The sequence below is a fragment of the Diceros bicornis genome, chromosome 5 (genome assembly GCF_020826845.1).
Source record: "Diceros bicornis minor isolate mBicDic1 chromosome 5, mDicBic1.mat.cur, whole genome shotgun sequence".
In the NCBI taxonomy this organism is placed as follows: Eukaryota; Metazoa; Chordata; class Mammalia; order Perissodactyla; family Rhinocerotidae; genus Diceros; species Diceros bicornis.
Genome location: NC_080744.1, coordinates 42,510,674 through 42,528,349, shown reverse-complemented (window position 1 = coordinate 42,528,349; position 17,676 = coordinate 42,510,674). Strand labels below are relative to the sequence as shown.

Genomic DNA, 17,676 nt, shown 5'->3' with positions numbered 1-17,676 from the left:
ACTGCATTGTATATGAGATGATTTTATAACACAATGTTCAATTTCTAGGAAATGATAATGGTCTTGTGGACATAGAGGAGAGAGTCCTGCTTCTTAGAAGATGTGGGTTGAAGTATTTGAGGGTGAAGTATCATAATGTCAAAACACTTTCAAATGACTGGGCAAAAACACGTACATAGAGTGATAAAGCAAATGTCACAAAATATTAACAATTGATTAATACCTGAAAGGTATATGGGTATTCAGTGTACTTTCTTTCAAATTTTTCATAGGTTTGAGATTTTTGAAATAAAAAGTTGGGGGCGGAATTTACATTAATAATAAATAAGACATTCAGTGGATTTCCTACAAAGTCCTTCTTAGTTTGAAATAGTGAGAGAAAGTAACACAACATGTTCTACAGGTGTGTAATTCACACAAAACACTACCATCTCCATCGGCAGGGAGATCTGTGTTTTAGCAGCTAGAGAAGACAGTTCCTGTCCATAAACAACAGAATCTAAAAGGCAATTCTCCCCATCACTGCTAGTGCAGAACATCGAGGTGAAGAATTTAGTTGTCCAGGCTGAGGCCTTAATCGTGTACCAATCAGGGCACGCTCCACTGTGCTTGTCCTAACAGAACAATTTTCTGGTCTGCAAGCTTTCATTGACTTGCATGTGTTTTCTGGGGAAACAAATGCTTCCCTAGCTATACGATGTTTCAAGCAGAAGAAAAGTAGCCAACTTGCCTGGTGTAACAGGCGAAGATAGCCAGGGATACAAACGTGGCAGTATGAGAAGGAAGAGAATTCCAGAGAGCTGGAAAAGTGATACCCTCTCTCTAATACCCACTCCCCTGAAAACAGCCTGTCTGACCTAGAAAAGGCAGATAGGGTCACGCTACTCTGATGTAAAGCACTCAACAGATACTTTCTTCTTTACACAACACTAGGTTCACTGACAACTTGCCTCTGTGTCAGGGAGATCGAAGTCATTTTTAGGCTACAAAAGTTTCTTCATTATTAATGAAAAGCTGTTTGGTAATGATGGTGCCTTAGGGTGACACCATTCTGAGTGGCGACTAACATAGCTCGTCATCTTACCTACTGCAGCAGCGGTCTTTGATGTCGGAAGGTTGGTGCAGTCCCCAATCCCAAACACATTTGGGTATTTCCTGTGCTGCAGAGTTTCTTTATCCACATCCACCCAGCCAGCAGCATCAGCCACAGGACTCGTCTTGAGAACATCTGGTGAGCTCATTGGGGGTGTCACATGAAGCATTTCATACTAAAAAAGAGAAGAGCATCCAAATTTGTGTTTTTTCCAATATTTCTACAGCTGCACAAGCTCTCCTGCCATCTCCCTTACCTATACACCATACTATGGCTGCACGGAGCACTATACGATTAGTGCTTATACTGATCCACACCCTCTCCAAGATCTTATATGCTCCCATGCAGTGTGGTGATAAAATAACCATTCTCTCGGTTGACATGCTCTCCCAACAGAGTCCACATGATCCCTTTGGCAGTAGGCATGGGGAAATTCAAAACACTGGGAATCCAAAATACCTCACTAACATTCTGAAAGAACCCACTGATGTTTCTATTATTACTAAAATGAAGGGGGTGGTGTATCTCAGTTGCTCTCTCTCTGACCCTCAGCTATTGACTTGTAAAGTCTGGTACTTCAGTCTTATTCTGCAGGGAGGTACTCAAGAGTCCCTGAAACTCATAAAGGCCATGTTAGGAGCTGGTAAATGAGGATCATTCCCAAACATGGGTCAACTCTCAAAATACATAAAGGAAGCCGTCAAAACACCAATTTAAGATGAAATAAAGGGTGGTAAGAATATTGGCTAGCACTTTGGAGAAAGATAGAGGGGTCTGACTGAGTATTGGGCTTACTGAACAGTGTAGTGGGCAGGGTGAATTTTTATTCCAAAAATCTGTATCAAGGTTACTCTTGGCAATAGCGCACTGACCCATCCTGATCGATTTTGATGGCTCATTTAACTTTTTCTTTATGGAATATTCTTTTTGTTTGTTTACGTACTATTTTTGTAGTTTATCTTTTTTATTCTTTTTATTTAGTTTTTTTTTTAATTTTTATTTATTTATTTTTTCCCCCAAAGCCCCAGTAGACAGTTGCATGTCATAGTTGCACAGCCTTCTAGTTGCTGTATGTGGGACGTGGCCTCAGCATGGCCGGAGAAGTGGTGTGTCAGTGCACGCCTGGGATCCGAACCCGGGCCGCCAGCAGCGGACACGGTTAAGCGCACTTAACCGCTAAGCCATGGGGCCGGCCCGTTTTTATTTAGTTTTAATAAACTCCATCTCACAATTTCAAATTCATTTAAATGTTCACAAAACATTTCATTAAGGTAAAAACTTGAGCGTCTTAAGATAATCCCAACCTTGTGATAGTCAATAGCCCCTGGTTTCCATACGGAGGGCCCTGCCCTCATCAGGGCTTGGCAATTGATGGCAGAGGGAGGTAGGAAGGTGATTTGTGTTTATTCCCACTCTCAGATAATTATAAGCTTAATTTAACCTCAAGGTAGAAAGAGTGCTATAAATGGCCAGTGCTCCCCGCAAGGTAATCTTTATAGGCATGGGTCCTAAAGCTGGCTCTGTTAATGAACACAGAGACTGAGCACATGTCTGCAAAATAATGGATGGAATGGTCAACACCCCAGCATCCACCAAATTATTAAGGCCATGTCTGTATTCTGCAGTTAGCCTGAATCACTTTTTTTTAGCTGAGGGCTAAATCTTATTAGAGTCATCTCTATCTATTGGAGTTAATTTGCTTGAATTTCACAAGTACACATGACTTCCATACATTCTAGAGGAAAGTTAAATATTTCCACATCATCATCATGAAGGCATGACATTTTACTTGAGCTAATATCCTACACAAAAGAAATACTAGGGTCTGCTTTATAGGTTTATTGAAAACTAACATTGAGCATTTAGTTGTAACTTGTTCTTTATCCATTATTTCCATAAACTGTATATGATAAATGACTTGGTTCTCTTTCATTAACATAAATAATCTATTCAGAGTAGTGGTTTCCAAACTTTAATGTTAATAAGCAGCATTGGGAAGACTTGTGGAAAATGCAGGTTCCTGGGCCCCACCACCCCAAGCTCCCAATCCAGTGGGTCTGGGTGAAGCACAGGAATCTGCACTTTAGCAAAATCCCCCAATGATTCTGACAAATGAAACCTGTAGATGACAGTCTTAGAAGCTCTGGCTTGAAGGAACAAGTTCATTTACAGTGAAAAATAGAACGCTGTTACTTGGACAAATGACTTCACCTTCCATTTGCTTACCTATAAAGAAAGGCATTATACTAGATGATCTCCAAAATCCCTTCTATTTCTAGGATTCCACAATATAAAACCTAGAAGACTTGGACCAGTTCACAAGCTCTCTATAAAGGATCAGAGGCTACAGGCTTTTGGGTACGTTTAACTCTTTACAGTGGTGGTTCTCAATCCTGGTTGTACATGAGAATCACTAGGGGAAATTCTGAAACTCTCAATTCTTAGTCCACACCCAGACCAATTAATCAGAATTTCTGGGGGTTAAACCCAGGCATCAGCACATTTTAAAAGCTCCCCAGGTGATTCCAACGTACAGCCAGGGCTGAGACCCAGTGCTTTAAAGCTCTTGATAGATTTTTTGAAATTCATATTTTAAGAGTGAAATTGGGTCCAGAAAGAAAATATGACCTGAAATCCTATAATTAAAAGGGGACACAAATATCTTCTTTCCTTATTAACCCTTTAGAAAAACAATAACCATTTATTTATCCAAGTTCCTGTCTGCAACCTCAACTACCCACAGAGAGAACCAAAGTAAAAAAGACTAAATAACAAAATTAAGTTCATGCACTCAAGCTCATACACTTTGCTCATAAAAGACCAAATCTGGGACAATTTGAGCACCAAAATAATTAAGTAATGAATTATAAGCCACTGGGGAAAAACATAGGAATTCATGAGTTCATACCAATAATTAATTAATTAAAAGAGAAGGGAGGACTTTTGCTGACAAAACGCCAAGAGCCTACTGGTAAAGGTAGAGAGCATGCTGGATTGGAAAATCATCATTTTGCAACCACAACAGTAAAGACTGGATTAGGCAAAAATCATCAATGGATGCCAAATCTAGTGGGAAACTTTAATGAGTAGGGAGTAGGGTGTTTACACAGTCAACAGTGTCTCCCCACAGACTTCTTATTAGTAACAAGGGAGAAAAAGAATAATAATTATATAGTGGATAAATTGGACCATATCTTGACAGGTGCTCAAAATGAACATCACCAATGACCAGCAGACAAATATTGTGTGCTTTCAAATGTGATACCCTAGAAAGACACAACATCGCTTATGCAGTATTTCAGTCTAAAAAGCATAGCCTGAAACTAACCACAAGAAAACATAGACAAATCCAAAATGAGTAGCATTCTATGAAAAGATAAAAGTGGTGGGAAGGGGGCTGTATTATTCCAAAATGTCAGTATCCTAGAAGACAAAGAAAGGCTGTGGAAATGTTCCAGATTAAAGGAGGCTAAAAAGACATCACAATTAAATCCAATACCTGACTGTAGACTAGGTCTTGTCCTGGAGGGGGAAAAGTAGTCATGCGTTGCTTAACGATAGGGATACGTTCTGAGAAATGGATCGTTAGGCAATTTTGTTGTAGTGTGAACATCATAGAGTGTACTTACACAAACCAAGTTGGTATAAGCTACTACACACCTAGACTATATGGTATTAATCTTATGGGACCACCACTGTATATGTAGTCCATCGTCGACTGAAACATCATTATGTGGCACATACTGTACTATAAATGCTATTGGGTCAATCAACAAAACTGGAACACAAACCATACATTAAAATACTGTATCCATGCTAAATTTACTAAATTGATAACTATACTGTGGTTATGTAAGAGAATACCCATATCTCTTAGGAAATTTATAGTGTAGTATTTAGGAGTAAAAGACCATGATGTATGATGTATGTAACTTATCTTTAAAGCTTTGGGAAATTTTTATATTATATTATATTATATTATATTATATTATATTATATTATATTTATTATATTTATTATATATTTATTATATTTATATTATATCATATTATATTTATTATTATATTATATTATACTATACTATATTATATATATATACAGAAACAGAAAGAGAGCAAGATCAAATGATAAAGCAAATGGGGTAAAACTCTATAAGTGAATCTAGGTAAAGGCTATATTCAGTTTTCTTTGTATTTTTATTTTTGCAACTTTCGCCACGTTTGAGATTATTTCCAAATAAAAGTTTTAAAAAATTGTGACCTTGAGTCATCAGTAACATTTTAAATGCTAGTTAACACACACCGCTTAAGAAAGGAAAGATGTATGCAACACATTTTGGAAAGAGCTTGCACTAAAAAACTTAAAATGTGAAGTTTTGATGTTTAGATTAATCTTTGGATCACCTCAAAATTCCTTTTTATGGAACCCTTCATCCCTCTAAAAATGCTGAATGAATAAAATGTGACTGTGCACTGTTTTCTCGTTCCTAACAGCTCTTGCCAGCAGGTTATAAACAAATGATTCTTCCACGCATGCGTCTCCAGATTCCTTTACAGCTTGTTCTTAATCCTCATGCACCTCTACAAAAGTACTGTTCCCACTTCACAGAAGAAACAGACACATAAACGCCAAGTCCATATACAAAGGTAGATCTTTGCAGGTAGGGTGTGGTTCCACCAGATCTTCAGGGATTTTAAGTGCTTCCTTTTATGCTCAGGTGAAAGATGTTTAAAGGCAGCCTCTTCCACAGGAGGAAGACACCCCTGCCATCCTTGAACTACTCATAAGCAGGGCTGTTTCTCACATCCCATAAATTGAGACAATCACCAAATCCTGCATTTAAGGAAGCCCTTCCTGAACTCTAGGCAATCACTGAAGTTATGAAATATTTTTGGCTGCTTCAAGTGACTCAGTGCCAAGAAAAGCAAAGACACAAAATAGGATAAATTCACTAGGTACCAGTAGATAAACCCTCCTCACCTTCCAAGGACACAGCCTCTTACCTCTTTCTCTTCCCCACCCATTTTGGTCCACCTTCTCCCCTATCACTGCCCTAAGATGTTCATTGTAACCAGCCTCCTGTAGCACACAATGGCGGACAGGGAGGCAGGAGCTCTGGTGTCGCCTGCATCTATGGCATTGTTCAGCTGACAGCTTAACCTTGCTACTCACTGAAACCACTTGGGTCTCTCCAGGTTTGTCCAGGTTCTCAAAAACAGCCTCTTGCTTATCGGCTCGGACTTCAATGAGGTTTTGCTTATAGTTAACGGTGAGGTTCCTCTCCTGGATGATCTCCTTCAGGGCATCTGCATACTTCTTAACTCCAAAAATTGTTCCAAGAGAAGTGTTGAAAATGATGTTGGCCTTGGATCGCTTCCCTGTCTGAGCAAAAGGAAAGAATAGAAACAATCAACACCAAGCATTGCTCCAGCCACCTTTTTTTTTGACCTAGACAAAAATTAAAACCCTCAGAAGAGACCTCACCAGCTTTCTCCATCACTATGCACTGGTGGGATGAGGTGTGGATCAATCCACTGTCTCCTCCTTATTTTCTGTCAGTGACACAGCAACTAAGCATACACTTGAATCAGGGGTTGAGGTGGACACTGATCACTTGAAAGCCAGAGATGAAGGTTAAGTTCAGGGAAAGACAGAGCTGAATTGTTTATTCATATACTCATTTGTTCATTCACTCAATAAGTATTCAATGAGGTCCTAGAGTTGGCCAGGACCTGTTCTAGGTGCTGAGCGGACAGCAGTGAACAACACAAAGTTCCATCCCCTTGGCTCGTACACTCTAGTATTGTTCTTATGTTTCAGAGAGGCTAGGATCCTCCCAAATGCCTGAGATCTTATGGCAGCTGAAAGAGAAACTTCCTCTCAGGCCATCCAAGACTTGAGAGAAAAGAGCTACGCAGGGAGAATTCCAGGAGGGAAGAAACAGCTAGTCTCTTCCTCTTTTCCTCTGTTCAGCTCCTTTCAGGATTTGCCCACCTGGATTTGAAAGAGGTTAGGTGGGTAAGAACCTCAAAAGGTGTGCCAACCTGGAGTTCTCATGACCCAGAAGGGCCTTTCTTAGAAACAGAAATGATGACTGGACCTGTTCCTTAATTCCCCACCCTAGAGAGTTGGTGCAGGTTTACACAACTCAGATGAAGGCCTCCCAGTGCTGGTTCCAGGCACACACTCAACACCTCTTCAGTCCCACCTTCCCCACTCCTTGTCCCCACCTGTGCCTTTACAGAACCACAGGCTGCTTTGAATCCTGCCACTGTCTCAAGTTAAACCACGCCTTGATAAACCAAACATGACATCCCACGCAGGGCAGGAGGGCGAGAGCAGCTTCCCCACGGCTTCCCGCCAGGTGTACCTGAGCTGCAGACACCGGCTCTGACACAGGGTGTTTGAGGAATGCTGAGAAAGCGGCCCCACCCAAATACCTCTTTCCACTAAGGTTTGAAGTTCTACATGAACTCTCTTTTGCTTTAGAACTGGCATTTTGCCTATTTCCAAAAATATATATCAAGAGTCAGAAAATATTCATAACCTTGAACTTGAGTGGGAGCAACTGAGGTTATTATGTATAAAACTAACCAATGTGCAACGAATTGTCTAACCATATGGAAATATTTAAACAATCTCTAACATATCTCCCCAGTAGACTTTTATACACACATTAAAAAGTATGTTACAAAGACTATTTAATAACATGTAATACATCTGAATTTGTATATATAGTATGATTGTAACTATTTAAAAAAAAAAACATGTATAGGGAAAAAATGGAAGGACATGTCAAATTGATGACAGCAGCGATATTAAAGCAATTGGATTATGAATGACTTCTTCCTTTTTTCTATTTTATAAACTTCCAGTTACATAATTTGGTACAGGTGTAACAAAAATTTAGAAATAAAAGGTAATTTGACATGAAAATGGAATTCCAGCAATCATTGAATTAGCATTGTCTGCCTCCTTGCCTCTGTCCCTGGAAAGGAAGCGTACCTTCCTGAAATAGGCTTCTGATAAATACATGATCTTCTGTGGGGCTCCAGCACACTTGACTGGAGTGTTTGGGAAGGTAAAGATGGCATTGCCCTCCTTGAAGTCCTGCAGAGCTTTCCACGTCTTCTCTACCGTCTTAACTGAATAATTGGACCCTATTTTGGGATGGGCAAAACCTTCTGGTAGGCCTTTAATCTGCAACAAAGCACACGAAGAAATTATTTTTTAACAAAAGTGCAAATGGAGTTCTTGTTTATAGTCCTTGCTCTCTGCCATTTCTACAACCTCTCAAGTATTTCAGTACAATTATTAGCCCCCATGACTCACACCATAGAGCAGGCAGGTGGGTGATAAATCTGCTAAGACCAGAGCAGTGGTGCCTGTTGTCACTCATCAAACTGCAGAATGGGCTCGGCCCAGGTGAAGCCCTCCGCCTCCCTGGCCTTGAGACCATGATTTGATAGTATCTGTTTCCACCATCACAATGAGGACAAGAAGCCAGCCATAATTCCTTTTTGGAGAACCTTTTGCCTTACTGGGAAGAAAAAGGATAGGCAGAACCAAGAGCCATGTTGTCAATAATCACAAACTTCAACTACCCTTCATCAGGTTGGCTCAGATCAAACTCTTGGTTAAGGCAGGTAATTAAAAACATGGATGTAGGAACCTCACAGACCTGGCTTGAGTCCTGGCTTTTCCACTTACGAGCATTGTGACCCTGGGCAGATTACCTAATATCTTTAAACCAGTGGGTCTCAGTGTGGTCCCCAGACCAGCACCACCTGGGAACTTGCTAGAAATGCAAATTATCAGGCTCCACCCCAGACCTGTTGAATCAGATACTCAGAGGCAAGGCCAGAAATGTTTTAACAGGCCCTCCAGGTGATTCTGATGCACATGAGAAGCTTATGTTCAGCATCTGTAAAATGGGGAGAAAAGTAACTCCTTCGTAGGGTTGTTGGCAGGAGTAAATGAGACCATGCCTAAAAGTGCTTATAAAAATGACACACACACAAAGTGCTCCATAAGTGTTAGTACATTCCTGCCAGTAAGACTAACTGGACACTTGTCTTAAATATAAGAAGGTTCACACAGTGCAATGAATATGGCACAGGCTGAGTTAAGAGACTCAAGTACCAGTTCTTCCAGCAAGAATAGGGAACCATCAAAAAACAGTCATCAAGATGAACCTCCCCAGGCTTTTCTCCAGACTGTAGGGCGACCACCTCCAGAATCACTGGACACCTATCTCTCAGGTGTCAAGGAAACAGAGTCCTATGATCTCCTCCTTAACACTCAACGTTAAGAGCAACTATTCCTCTGATTACTAATCAGATCTCCTGCTACAGTTTAAGTAGTTATAATATTAGCAGCCTCAACAATAATAATTATCATTTGCTATTATAAAATCACCTCGCATTCTAATGTTTCTGCAGTTTCACATCAATACTAACACTGGATATTCACTATGCTCCTCTGAGGGAGGTAGGGAAATATTGGCCCATAGACACAGACAAGGAAACTGAAGTAGAGCAAGGCTGAGAGACACACCTAGAATCTTATAGGACTAGATGCCCAAGGCCCCTGACCCCTGCCTAGGGCTCTTCCCACAGGACCTGCATACTTCCTGGTTCCCAAAGCAAAACTCACTATCCAAGAGATAAACAAACAGCTGATCTCTTATCTCCTTCATCGTTTTTCTCTAGTCTGAAGAAGCTGTTGTTAAGGAAAAAGGTGCCATAGAGTAGTAACCAAGTCATTTTTGGGAGATCAGGCCGTAACGGACAGATTATGACCCCCTCATCCAATCCAAGTTGCTTCCCTGGGAACTCTGAAGCAGAAGGAAGCAGAGAGAGTCAGAAAAAGAGATGAGATCTGACTCCCCCTTTGGCTGAGCAGGCCAGCGAGCAGGACATCACTCTGCAGAGACTCTGTGGAGCTAGTGGGAGAAAGAGGCAGAGACAGGTGGGCAGAGAGGCTGCCTGGGGTCCAGTAGAACCCAGATCGGAAATCCAGCCCTTCTGGAGGCCCATCTACCTTCCTTCCCTGGAGATCTGGACACCTTGGTATCCTCATCAAATAAATTCCCTTTTTTGTTTACACTGGCCTGAGTAATTTTCTAGTATCTGTATTCAAGGAGTGCCAAGTAATACAGTAGCCCTGGTAACATTACTTATGTTCTCTTAGCCTCAGTTTCCTCATCTATTAAGTGGAAATAAAAACACCTACCTCACAAGTAGCTGTGAGGAATCAATATTAGATTCCTAGCAGGATCTCTGGTACACAGTAGAGACTCCATAATAATAGCTACTTTTAAATATTGTTGTTTCTTGGTTTGCTGCAAGAGGTTGCAAAGAATTTTCAGCACTGATCTCTTCAGACAGTCCTGCTCACACAGCACTGGGGCTGTCGGGGAGACAGTACCATGGAGATGCGCTCTTTGCTAAGTCAACACTGGGGGGCTTCGTTGAGAGGCATGGAGCTCCCAGAAGTTGTAGCTGGCACCTTTCTCCATATAGTCTACTCCATAGCTTGTTGTTATATGAGACTCATGACCCACAGCACCATGATTCAAACTCATCACAACCAATTAATGGCTTCTTTGAACCTTCACAGAACATGTCCCAGGACATTGCCATCACCCTCACCCTGGACATATCAAGATTCGGGTTTTTTATGTAGAAACACACTTCAAAGACTGTTACTGAGCCAGCTAAGCTAGGACCCTTGCCTGGACCACATTCTTGCAGTTTGAGACCTGAGTATCACTATGCTTTATGCGCTTGAACCTTCTATCCACAGTCCCCAACAAGCTTCTGGAAATTATAAGAATTGCTGCCTTACTCTGTGATGTTTTAGAAAAATAAGCTTGAATCTCACCATTGTCAGATAGCATCTGGCTCTCTAGCTCACTGGAAAGGGAGATCTAAGGAACTTCTAAGGTAGCTTTATATTGCATCGGGCATTGCCTTGGTCACTTCATACCAAAAAACCCAGCTTCTACATAGTGAAACCCAGATGTCCTCCCAGCGCCTGGTGAACTAATTACTGGCTTTCTACCCTTACAGTCTGCTTAAGATTTCATAATCCCAATCTTACTTTCAAAGGAAAATTTCATCTGTAATACAGCCAACCCAATCCTAAATAAGGGTAGTTTTCTTGTAAGTGTGGAAAAGGCTGCTGTTTTGCAAGAATCGCCATGAGGGCATGGACATGCTGAACTCTGGTTGAAGCTTAAAGCTAAAATATATCATTATCATGGACAGAATCTTAGAGAAGATTTTTTTGAAACCATAAAAAGACTGCTGAGAAATAAAACTAGAACAAGATTCCTTAGAACTCTTTCTTGCCAAAATGAATATAAAGCAACTAAATGCAGTGTTTGATCTTGACATAAGTAGGCCAGTGTGACACAGAAGTACTTTAAAACGGTACCTTCTCATAGTCCAGTTGGATTCCGAGAGCAATGATAAGATATTTGTAGGAGATCTGCAACACAAAACAATGTTATTTTAGACCCGGATCCCAAAAGTGGCTGCCCAACGGCTGACTGAGGCCCAGCCATGTATGGCCATCACCATGTTCCGATTTCTTAAAGTGAGTGACTTGCGGCTGTGGGTGGTGGGCAGGGCGGCAGGGAAGGATGCACGCTCCAGTCCGCCGTCATGCCAACCATTCTCTGTCGCCTCACATCTCAGTGCTTCACAAATACTGTATAATCTGCATGGCCCCTGAGAACGTGAGCCTCCTGTACCTTTACCCAGTGGAGAACGATAGCAAAGAAGCCACAGCTATTTATGTGGTGTTTGTGTTAACAATTTTTCATGTTAAGAGTGGGAGTATGACTTCTTAATCTTAAAAGACAATCAACTTCTTTAAAATGTATGGGGTAATGTGTGAGTCCCAAGCAAATCTGACCTGTCATACGGACTGGATCAATATCATAACTGAGAAACTGCTCCTTTGAGGGTCATTGAAAATGGTGTGTTATAATGTACCTGATCTTATTTAATGATCTGCTTGGAACATACAAGTCTCCTCTTTAAATATGGGTATTGTGATTATTCATGCTAAGGGCAAAAGTATCCATATTTATCATGATGGAAATGTGGGTTCAGGATCAGGAGGAAGACAGGTTGAGGCAAGAAGGATGTGAAGTAACAGGACTTGCCTAGAAAACCGGAGATGGCAAATGATTGTGATGAAGTCAGGAGCCCAGGAAGGAGCAAGAGGCAGTGACTGCCACAATCTTGTACCAAATGGAGAAGCAGAGCAGCGAGCTGAGCAGGTCACAGTTGAAGAGGGAGGACTCCAAGACCCGGGAGTGCTTGGCTCAGGCTGGGGAGCCAAGAGGAGCAAGCCGCTGAAGAGGTCCTGCCCTGGGATCCCGGAGACCAGCTCCAAGGTCACCTCCACCGTGAGGCCTTCCTATGACTCTATCTCCCCCCCTGATAGTCCCTCAAGGGAGCTCCCTTAGCACAGTTACATCATGCTTTATAGCGCTTGTCGGATTATATAAGAGTAATGTCTTCCCCACTACATCAAACATTCCCAGAGGATAAAGGTTATGTCTTATTCCTTATATTCCTAGAATCTAGCACAGTCACTAAATTTAGTTGTTTTTGTTTTTGTGTGTGTGTGTGAGGAAGATCAGCCCTGAGCTAACATCCATGCCAATCCTCCGCTTTTTGCCGAGGAAGACCGGCTCTGAGCTAACATCTATTGCCAATCCTCATCCTTTTTTCCCCCTTTTCCTCAAAGCCCCAGTAGATAGTTGCATGTCATAGCTGCACATCTTTCTAGTTGCTGTATGCGGGACGTGGCCTCAGCATGGCCAGAAAAGCGGTGTGTCGGTGCGCGCCCGGGATCCCGGCCTGGGCCGCCAGTAGCGGAGCGCGCACACTTAACTGCTAAGCCACAGGGCCGGCCTGCACAGTCGTTAAATTAAAGTGAGGAACTCAGTAATGTTTGTTGGATGATGGATGCTGTCAGTTGTTTGTGAAATATACAATTTATCAAAGTGGATAGGTAATATACACATCTTCCTCTATATGATTTTCCTATCCGTAGAGAGCTGGTGCCCTGAAATTCCTTGTTCTGCAGGAAAGTATACTGGGCCCATTAAATGGCTGACTCAGCTGTGTTGGGTCTTCAATGTATGTGAGGTCAGAGGTGGCATGGGGTCTGGGGGTGATGATCTACGGGCAAAACATCAACACTGTCAACAAAAAAAAAGCCTTTGGTTTGTGTACATCTTGATTGTTTTATTAGAGCATAATGTTGATTATTTTTAAGGACTAGTAACAGACAAGCTTTAGATTGTGAAAAAAATCATAAACGGAGAATAAACCCTAAGGTAGCAAAGAACAAAAAGAGAGCCTTAAGCCTCCTGAATGAGTTCAAGTTTCCAGGCCAGATGATCTAAACTCTAAGGGATTGCAAAAACTTGTAGACAAGACTTTTGAGCAATTTGAGCAAAACAGAGAACAGTGCAGACCTCGCCAGAAGTCTAAATATGGGCACGTATTCTAATTTTACACAGGGGGTGGGGGAGGTAATTTCTGACACTAACAGCTCAGTAAATAGGATGTGCCTCCATTGCAAAATTCTGGTCTCATCTACTAAATAGATGTCTCTTAGTAATTTAGAAAAAGAAGAACATCAACACGGGTTCACAGACTGCAAACTTACTTCCAGTCAGCCAGCAGTCAAGAACTACGCTGGTGCACAGTGGATGCTCAGTAAATACTTCCTTTCTCTTTTTTTCACATATTCTTTTAAAAATAATAACAGCAACATTTCCTGAGCTTTCACCCTGTGCAAGGCACTGTTCTAAGTGCTTTACAAGTTTTAATTCATTCAATCCTTGTAACAAGCCAATGAGGTAGGTATTATTATTAGTCCCATTTTACAGATAAAGAAACTGAGACACAATTTGCTCACAAGCATTTACTGAGCACCTTCTGTGTGATAGATATTGTGCTGGGTCCTGGACATACAACATTGAACAAGGAGGACACAGTTCCTACCCCTCCAGGAACTCAGTCTAGTGGGCAAGATAGGCATTACCAGATAATCATGCAAATAGTTACTAAATCACAGAATGCTGTGATAGCTAGTCTGGTAGGTCAGGGAAGGCTTGCCTGAAGGAGTCACATCTAAGCTAAAGATGAGTACGAGTTAGCTAAGGGAAGATGTGAGCATAGCACGTACAAATGTCCCAGGGAAGGAGGAGGCTGAGACATTTGAGGAAATGAGAAGAAAGTGTGCTGGAGCAGCAACAAGGGAGAGAACAGAACCAGGTTAGGTCTGGAGAAGGAGCAAGGGCCAGTCTACACAGGGTCTATGCGACACATTCCAGACAGACAGACAGACCTCTGGGTCAGGGAAAAGGCACAGACATACTGAGTCTGGATTTCAGCAGTGCCTTCAACTGAGTCTTTCACTTTGTGAAATGGATAGGAAAGTGTAAACTAAGAATGGAATGATTTGGTAAATTTAAAAATATTTGCTAAAGAATGTTGATTAACTCATGCAAGCTAGAAAGAGCTCTCTAGGGACATGTTACAGAATTAAAAGCTTGAACTTAAATGAAGCCATCATGAATAAAGGCTAGGAAAAAAACGCTAACTGGATGACAGAATCATAAATCCAAAAGATCCAGGCAAGTTGGGAGGATGAACTAAAACCAACAAGATGGTATCTCCCATGAGATGTTATACACAGATTTCTGATGTCTGTCTGTGGAACACTTTTGCTTAAAAAATCTTGGAAGAAAGTCCCACCAGCTTGCACCACCTTCTTCCCCAGCCCTAAAACAAGACACTACAACTTTCCCGAGGGTCTAAGCCTTAGGGTCTGAGCCCTAAGCAGGGCTCAGAAGTGAGAACACCTACCAGAGCCTCTCATCTGAGAGATGAGACAAGTTTATGATCCTTAAGATGGGCATGAACCCAACCAAAGAGGGTCTGAGCCACTCCTGTCATGCAAAGGGGTCTAATCAAGGAGGCAGGCCCCTGCTGTACCACAGGGGTGATGGGTGCTATAAGGTACAAGGCACAAGGCTCCTGGCCCCATGCTCTGGCAGCAGACTGGCAAAGGAAATGAGCCCCAAAGCTCAATCTTGTGAGTTGAGAACAACCTTGTATTTAATTCAGTCTGCTCTCCTGGAGACACTGGGGAAAATAAGGAAGTTCACCAACAGGAGGAAAATAATATATAAAATATTTATTTAACTAAAATAAATAAATAAATACATATATATGTATGTATGTATTTTGGGATGGAGGACGCCTGACTTGACACTGGATCATGTGAAAAAAAGACCCAGAGCTTTGAACTGACCTCAAGCCCAGCATGAATCAGCATTGTGGCAAATGCTAACTTAACTACATCCGACTATGGGAGAGAATGGTCCCACTCTATTCTGGGCTGTTCTGTAGAGTTGCCTACTCTTCAAGGCACCTCTTTCTCGGGGCACTAACAAGCCAGATGATGTCCAAAGCAGGGTAAAGAGGGTAGTGAGGGGACTGGAAACCATGAAACATGAGGAGGAGTTGAGGAAAGTGGGAACAGGGGGACAATCTACCTGAAAAATAGATTTACACAGACGGTAAGAGCCATCTTCAGCTAGTTCTCCACAGAAAAGAGAGAAGACATTCTTTCCCACACTAGAGGAAGAACAAGGAACAAGAAAGGCATCAGGGCCACTAACACCCTGGGGGCCCAAGACAGAACAAGAATGAAGTTACAGGAAGGTGGATTCTGACTCAGTAAAGGAAGAACTTTCATATAATCTGTAAAAAAATGAAGAGGGATAATATTGTTGGAGAATACCTTGACCCTGGAACATGTAAATACCAACCCGTTTTAAATTCAACCCCCACCCCCATGTGCTCCAATCCCAATTACTCAGTTCTATTTTTTTTTCATTAATATTCACCACCTTCTAACATGCTACATAATTTACTTATTATGTCTATTGTTTATTGTATGTCCTCCTTCACTAGAACATAAAATCTAGGATGGTAACGATTTTTGTCTGTTTTTGTTCCCTCATGTATCTCTAAAACTGCACCTAGCTTAAAATAGATGCTTAATAAATATTTCTGGGAAAGAGGAATGAAGGAAGGTAATCTTGATCAGGGTTCAGGGAAAGTCTACAAACAATCTCTGAATTCCTTGAAATTAAATGCAAAATGTGGTACATACGTGCATTTTTCTAGAGCAGCCTTTTATCAGATGCTCAGAAAGAGCCGTGACCCAAGGAAAGATTAGCAATGCCTGCAGCCAACATGTCCCTGCCTTGAGGCAGGGGTTGGCCTTGAAAACCTTTCAGATTCCCACCAACTCTCAGATTCTACAATTCTGTGAAAATGCCAGAGTACTTGATTTGGAAGGAGAAGGAGCAGAGTCTTAAGGCCAATAACACCCTGGAGGCCCAAGAACCACGGGAGCCTGGGACAGGCAGGGTGCAGCAGGATGGCTGCGCTGCGGGCTGCTGTCCTGGGCTCAGCAGCAGCTAAGGGGACATGACACTGCAGATGGTTTCTGAGCCTGTCTTACCATCCTGCTCCCATCCCCTCAGTCAAACACAAGGGGCAGCAGTTGCTGAAAAGCTTTGATCCCTGAGTGGTGGGCATGGGAGGAGACTTCTAAATGGTGCTGAGCAATTATAAGCCTCAAGCTCCAGCAGCAGCAATTCTCCTCAGCCCTGGCACAAACCTCAGAGTCATGCGGTTCCCTTACAACTCTGGCAGAGCGCCCCCTAGTGTGACTGGGGTGGATATTTTCCAACAGCCCCTTCCTCTGGGAGGCCAGCTGCAGATAGAGAAGCTGGCTGCTTCAAAGGAAAAAGGAAGGAGGTGCCTGCTATTTTAACAGGGAGCAGTAGTATTTGTTTAATAAACATTCAGGTGCAAGATACTGTTCCAAGCAATAGGGCAAAGAGTGGGTGTTCAACAGAAACTTGTCTTAGTTGTTCATTTATTAATTCAACATCACTCAGTCCTTCCATCTCTCCCATCCTCCATTCACCACACACCCTCCCATCTCATGCAGTATTCAACACACACACACATGCACACACACGCATATACACCACCCTCCCACCATGAAGCTGTCCAGTTTGATAACCACTGTGCATTTAATACAAGCCCTCAGATTAACAAAAGCCAAAGGACCCAAGTATTACCTCCTTGCCGTTGTCTGTGTGGATGCAGTTCTTGTCTGGGTTCAGCTCAACCACTCTAGCTTTGATCCATTCTACACCAGATGGAATCACACTCGAGGTGGGACGGCCAGATGAGGACAGCTGTTTGGCACCAGCACCCACCAGTGTCCAGATTGGCTGGTAGAAATGTCTCTGAGAAACAAAGTATTTGGAGAGTCATTTCAATTTGAGGCTGATCAAAAGGGTCATAGCCAAAGGTTCATGAGCTAGACTCTCAATTACTCCCTCTGACGCTCAGAGCATCGCATAGAAAAGTCTCCAGGCTAGTCTTCCCCACCTGCACCCCCTAGTGGTATCTCCTACTACGTTAAGTTCTGAAGGGCAGTCACCTACACAAGAATTCTGC

General features: G+C 42.2%; 1 protein-coding gene across 4 annotated transcripts in view; it reads right to left on the bottom strand.

Annotated features, from left to right (window-relative positions):
• SQOR (sulfide quinone oxidoreductase) overlaps positions 1–17,676 on the bottom strand; it is a 50,143-nt gene that overhangs the window by 10,824 nt on the left and 21,643 nt on the right. For all 4 annotated transcript variants that reach the window (XM_058541513.1, XM_058541515.1, XM_058541514.1 and 1 more), the window contains exons 3-7: positions 17,292–17,462; positions 11,534–11,587; positions 8,099–8,293; positions 6,266–6,475; positions 1,085–1,268 (exon numbers count right to left, since the gene is read on the bottom strand). In XM_058541513.1, coding sequence (XP_058397496.1) covers positions 1,085–1,268; positions 6,266–6,475; positions 8,099–8,293; positions 11,534–11,587; positions 17,292–17,462 — 814 coding nt within the window. The remainder of the gene's footprint in view (positions 1–1,084; positions 1,269–6,265; positions 6,476–8,098; positions 8,294–11,533; positions 11,588–17,291; positions 17,463–17,676) is intronic.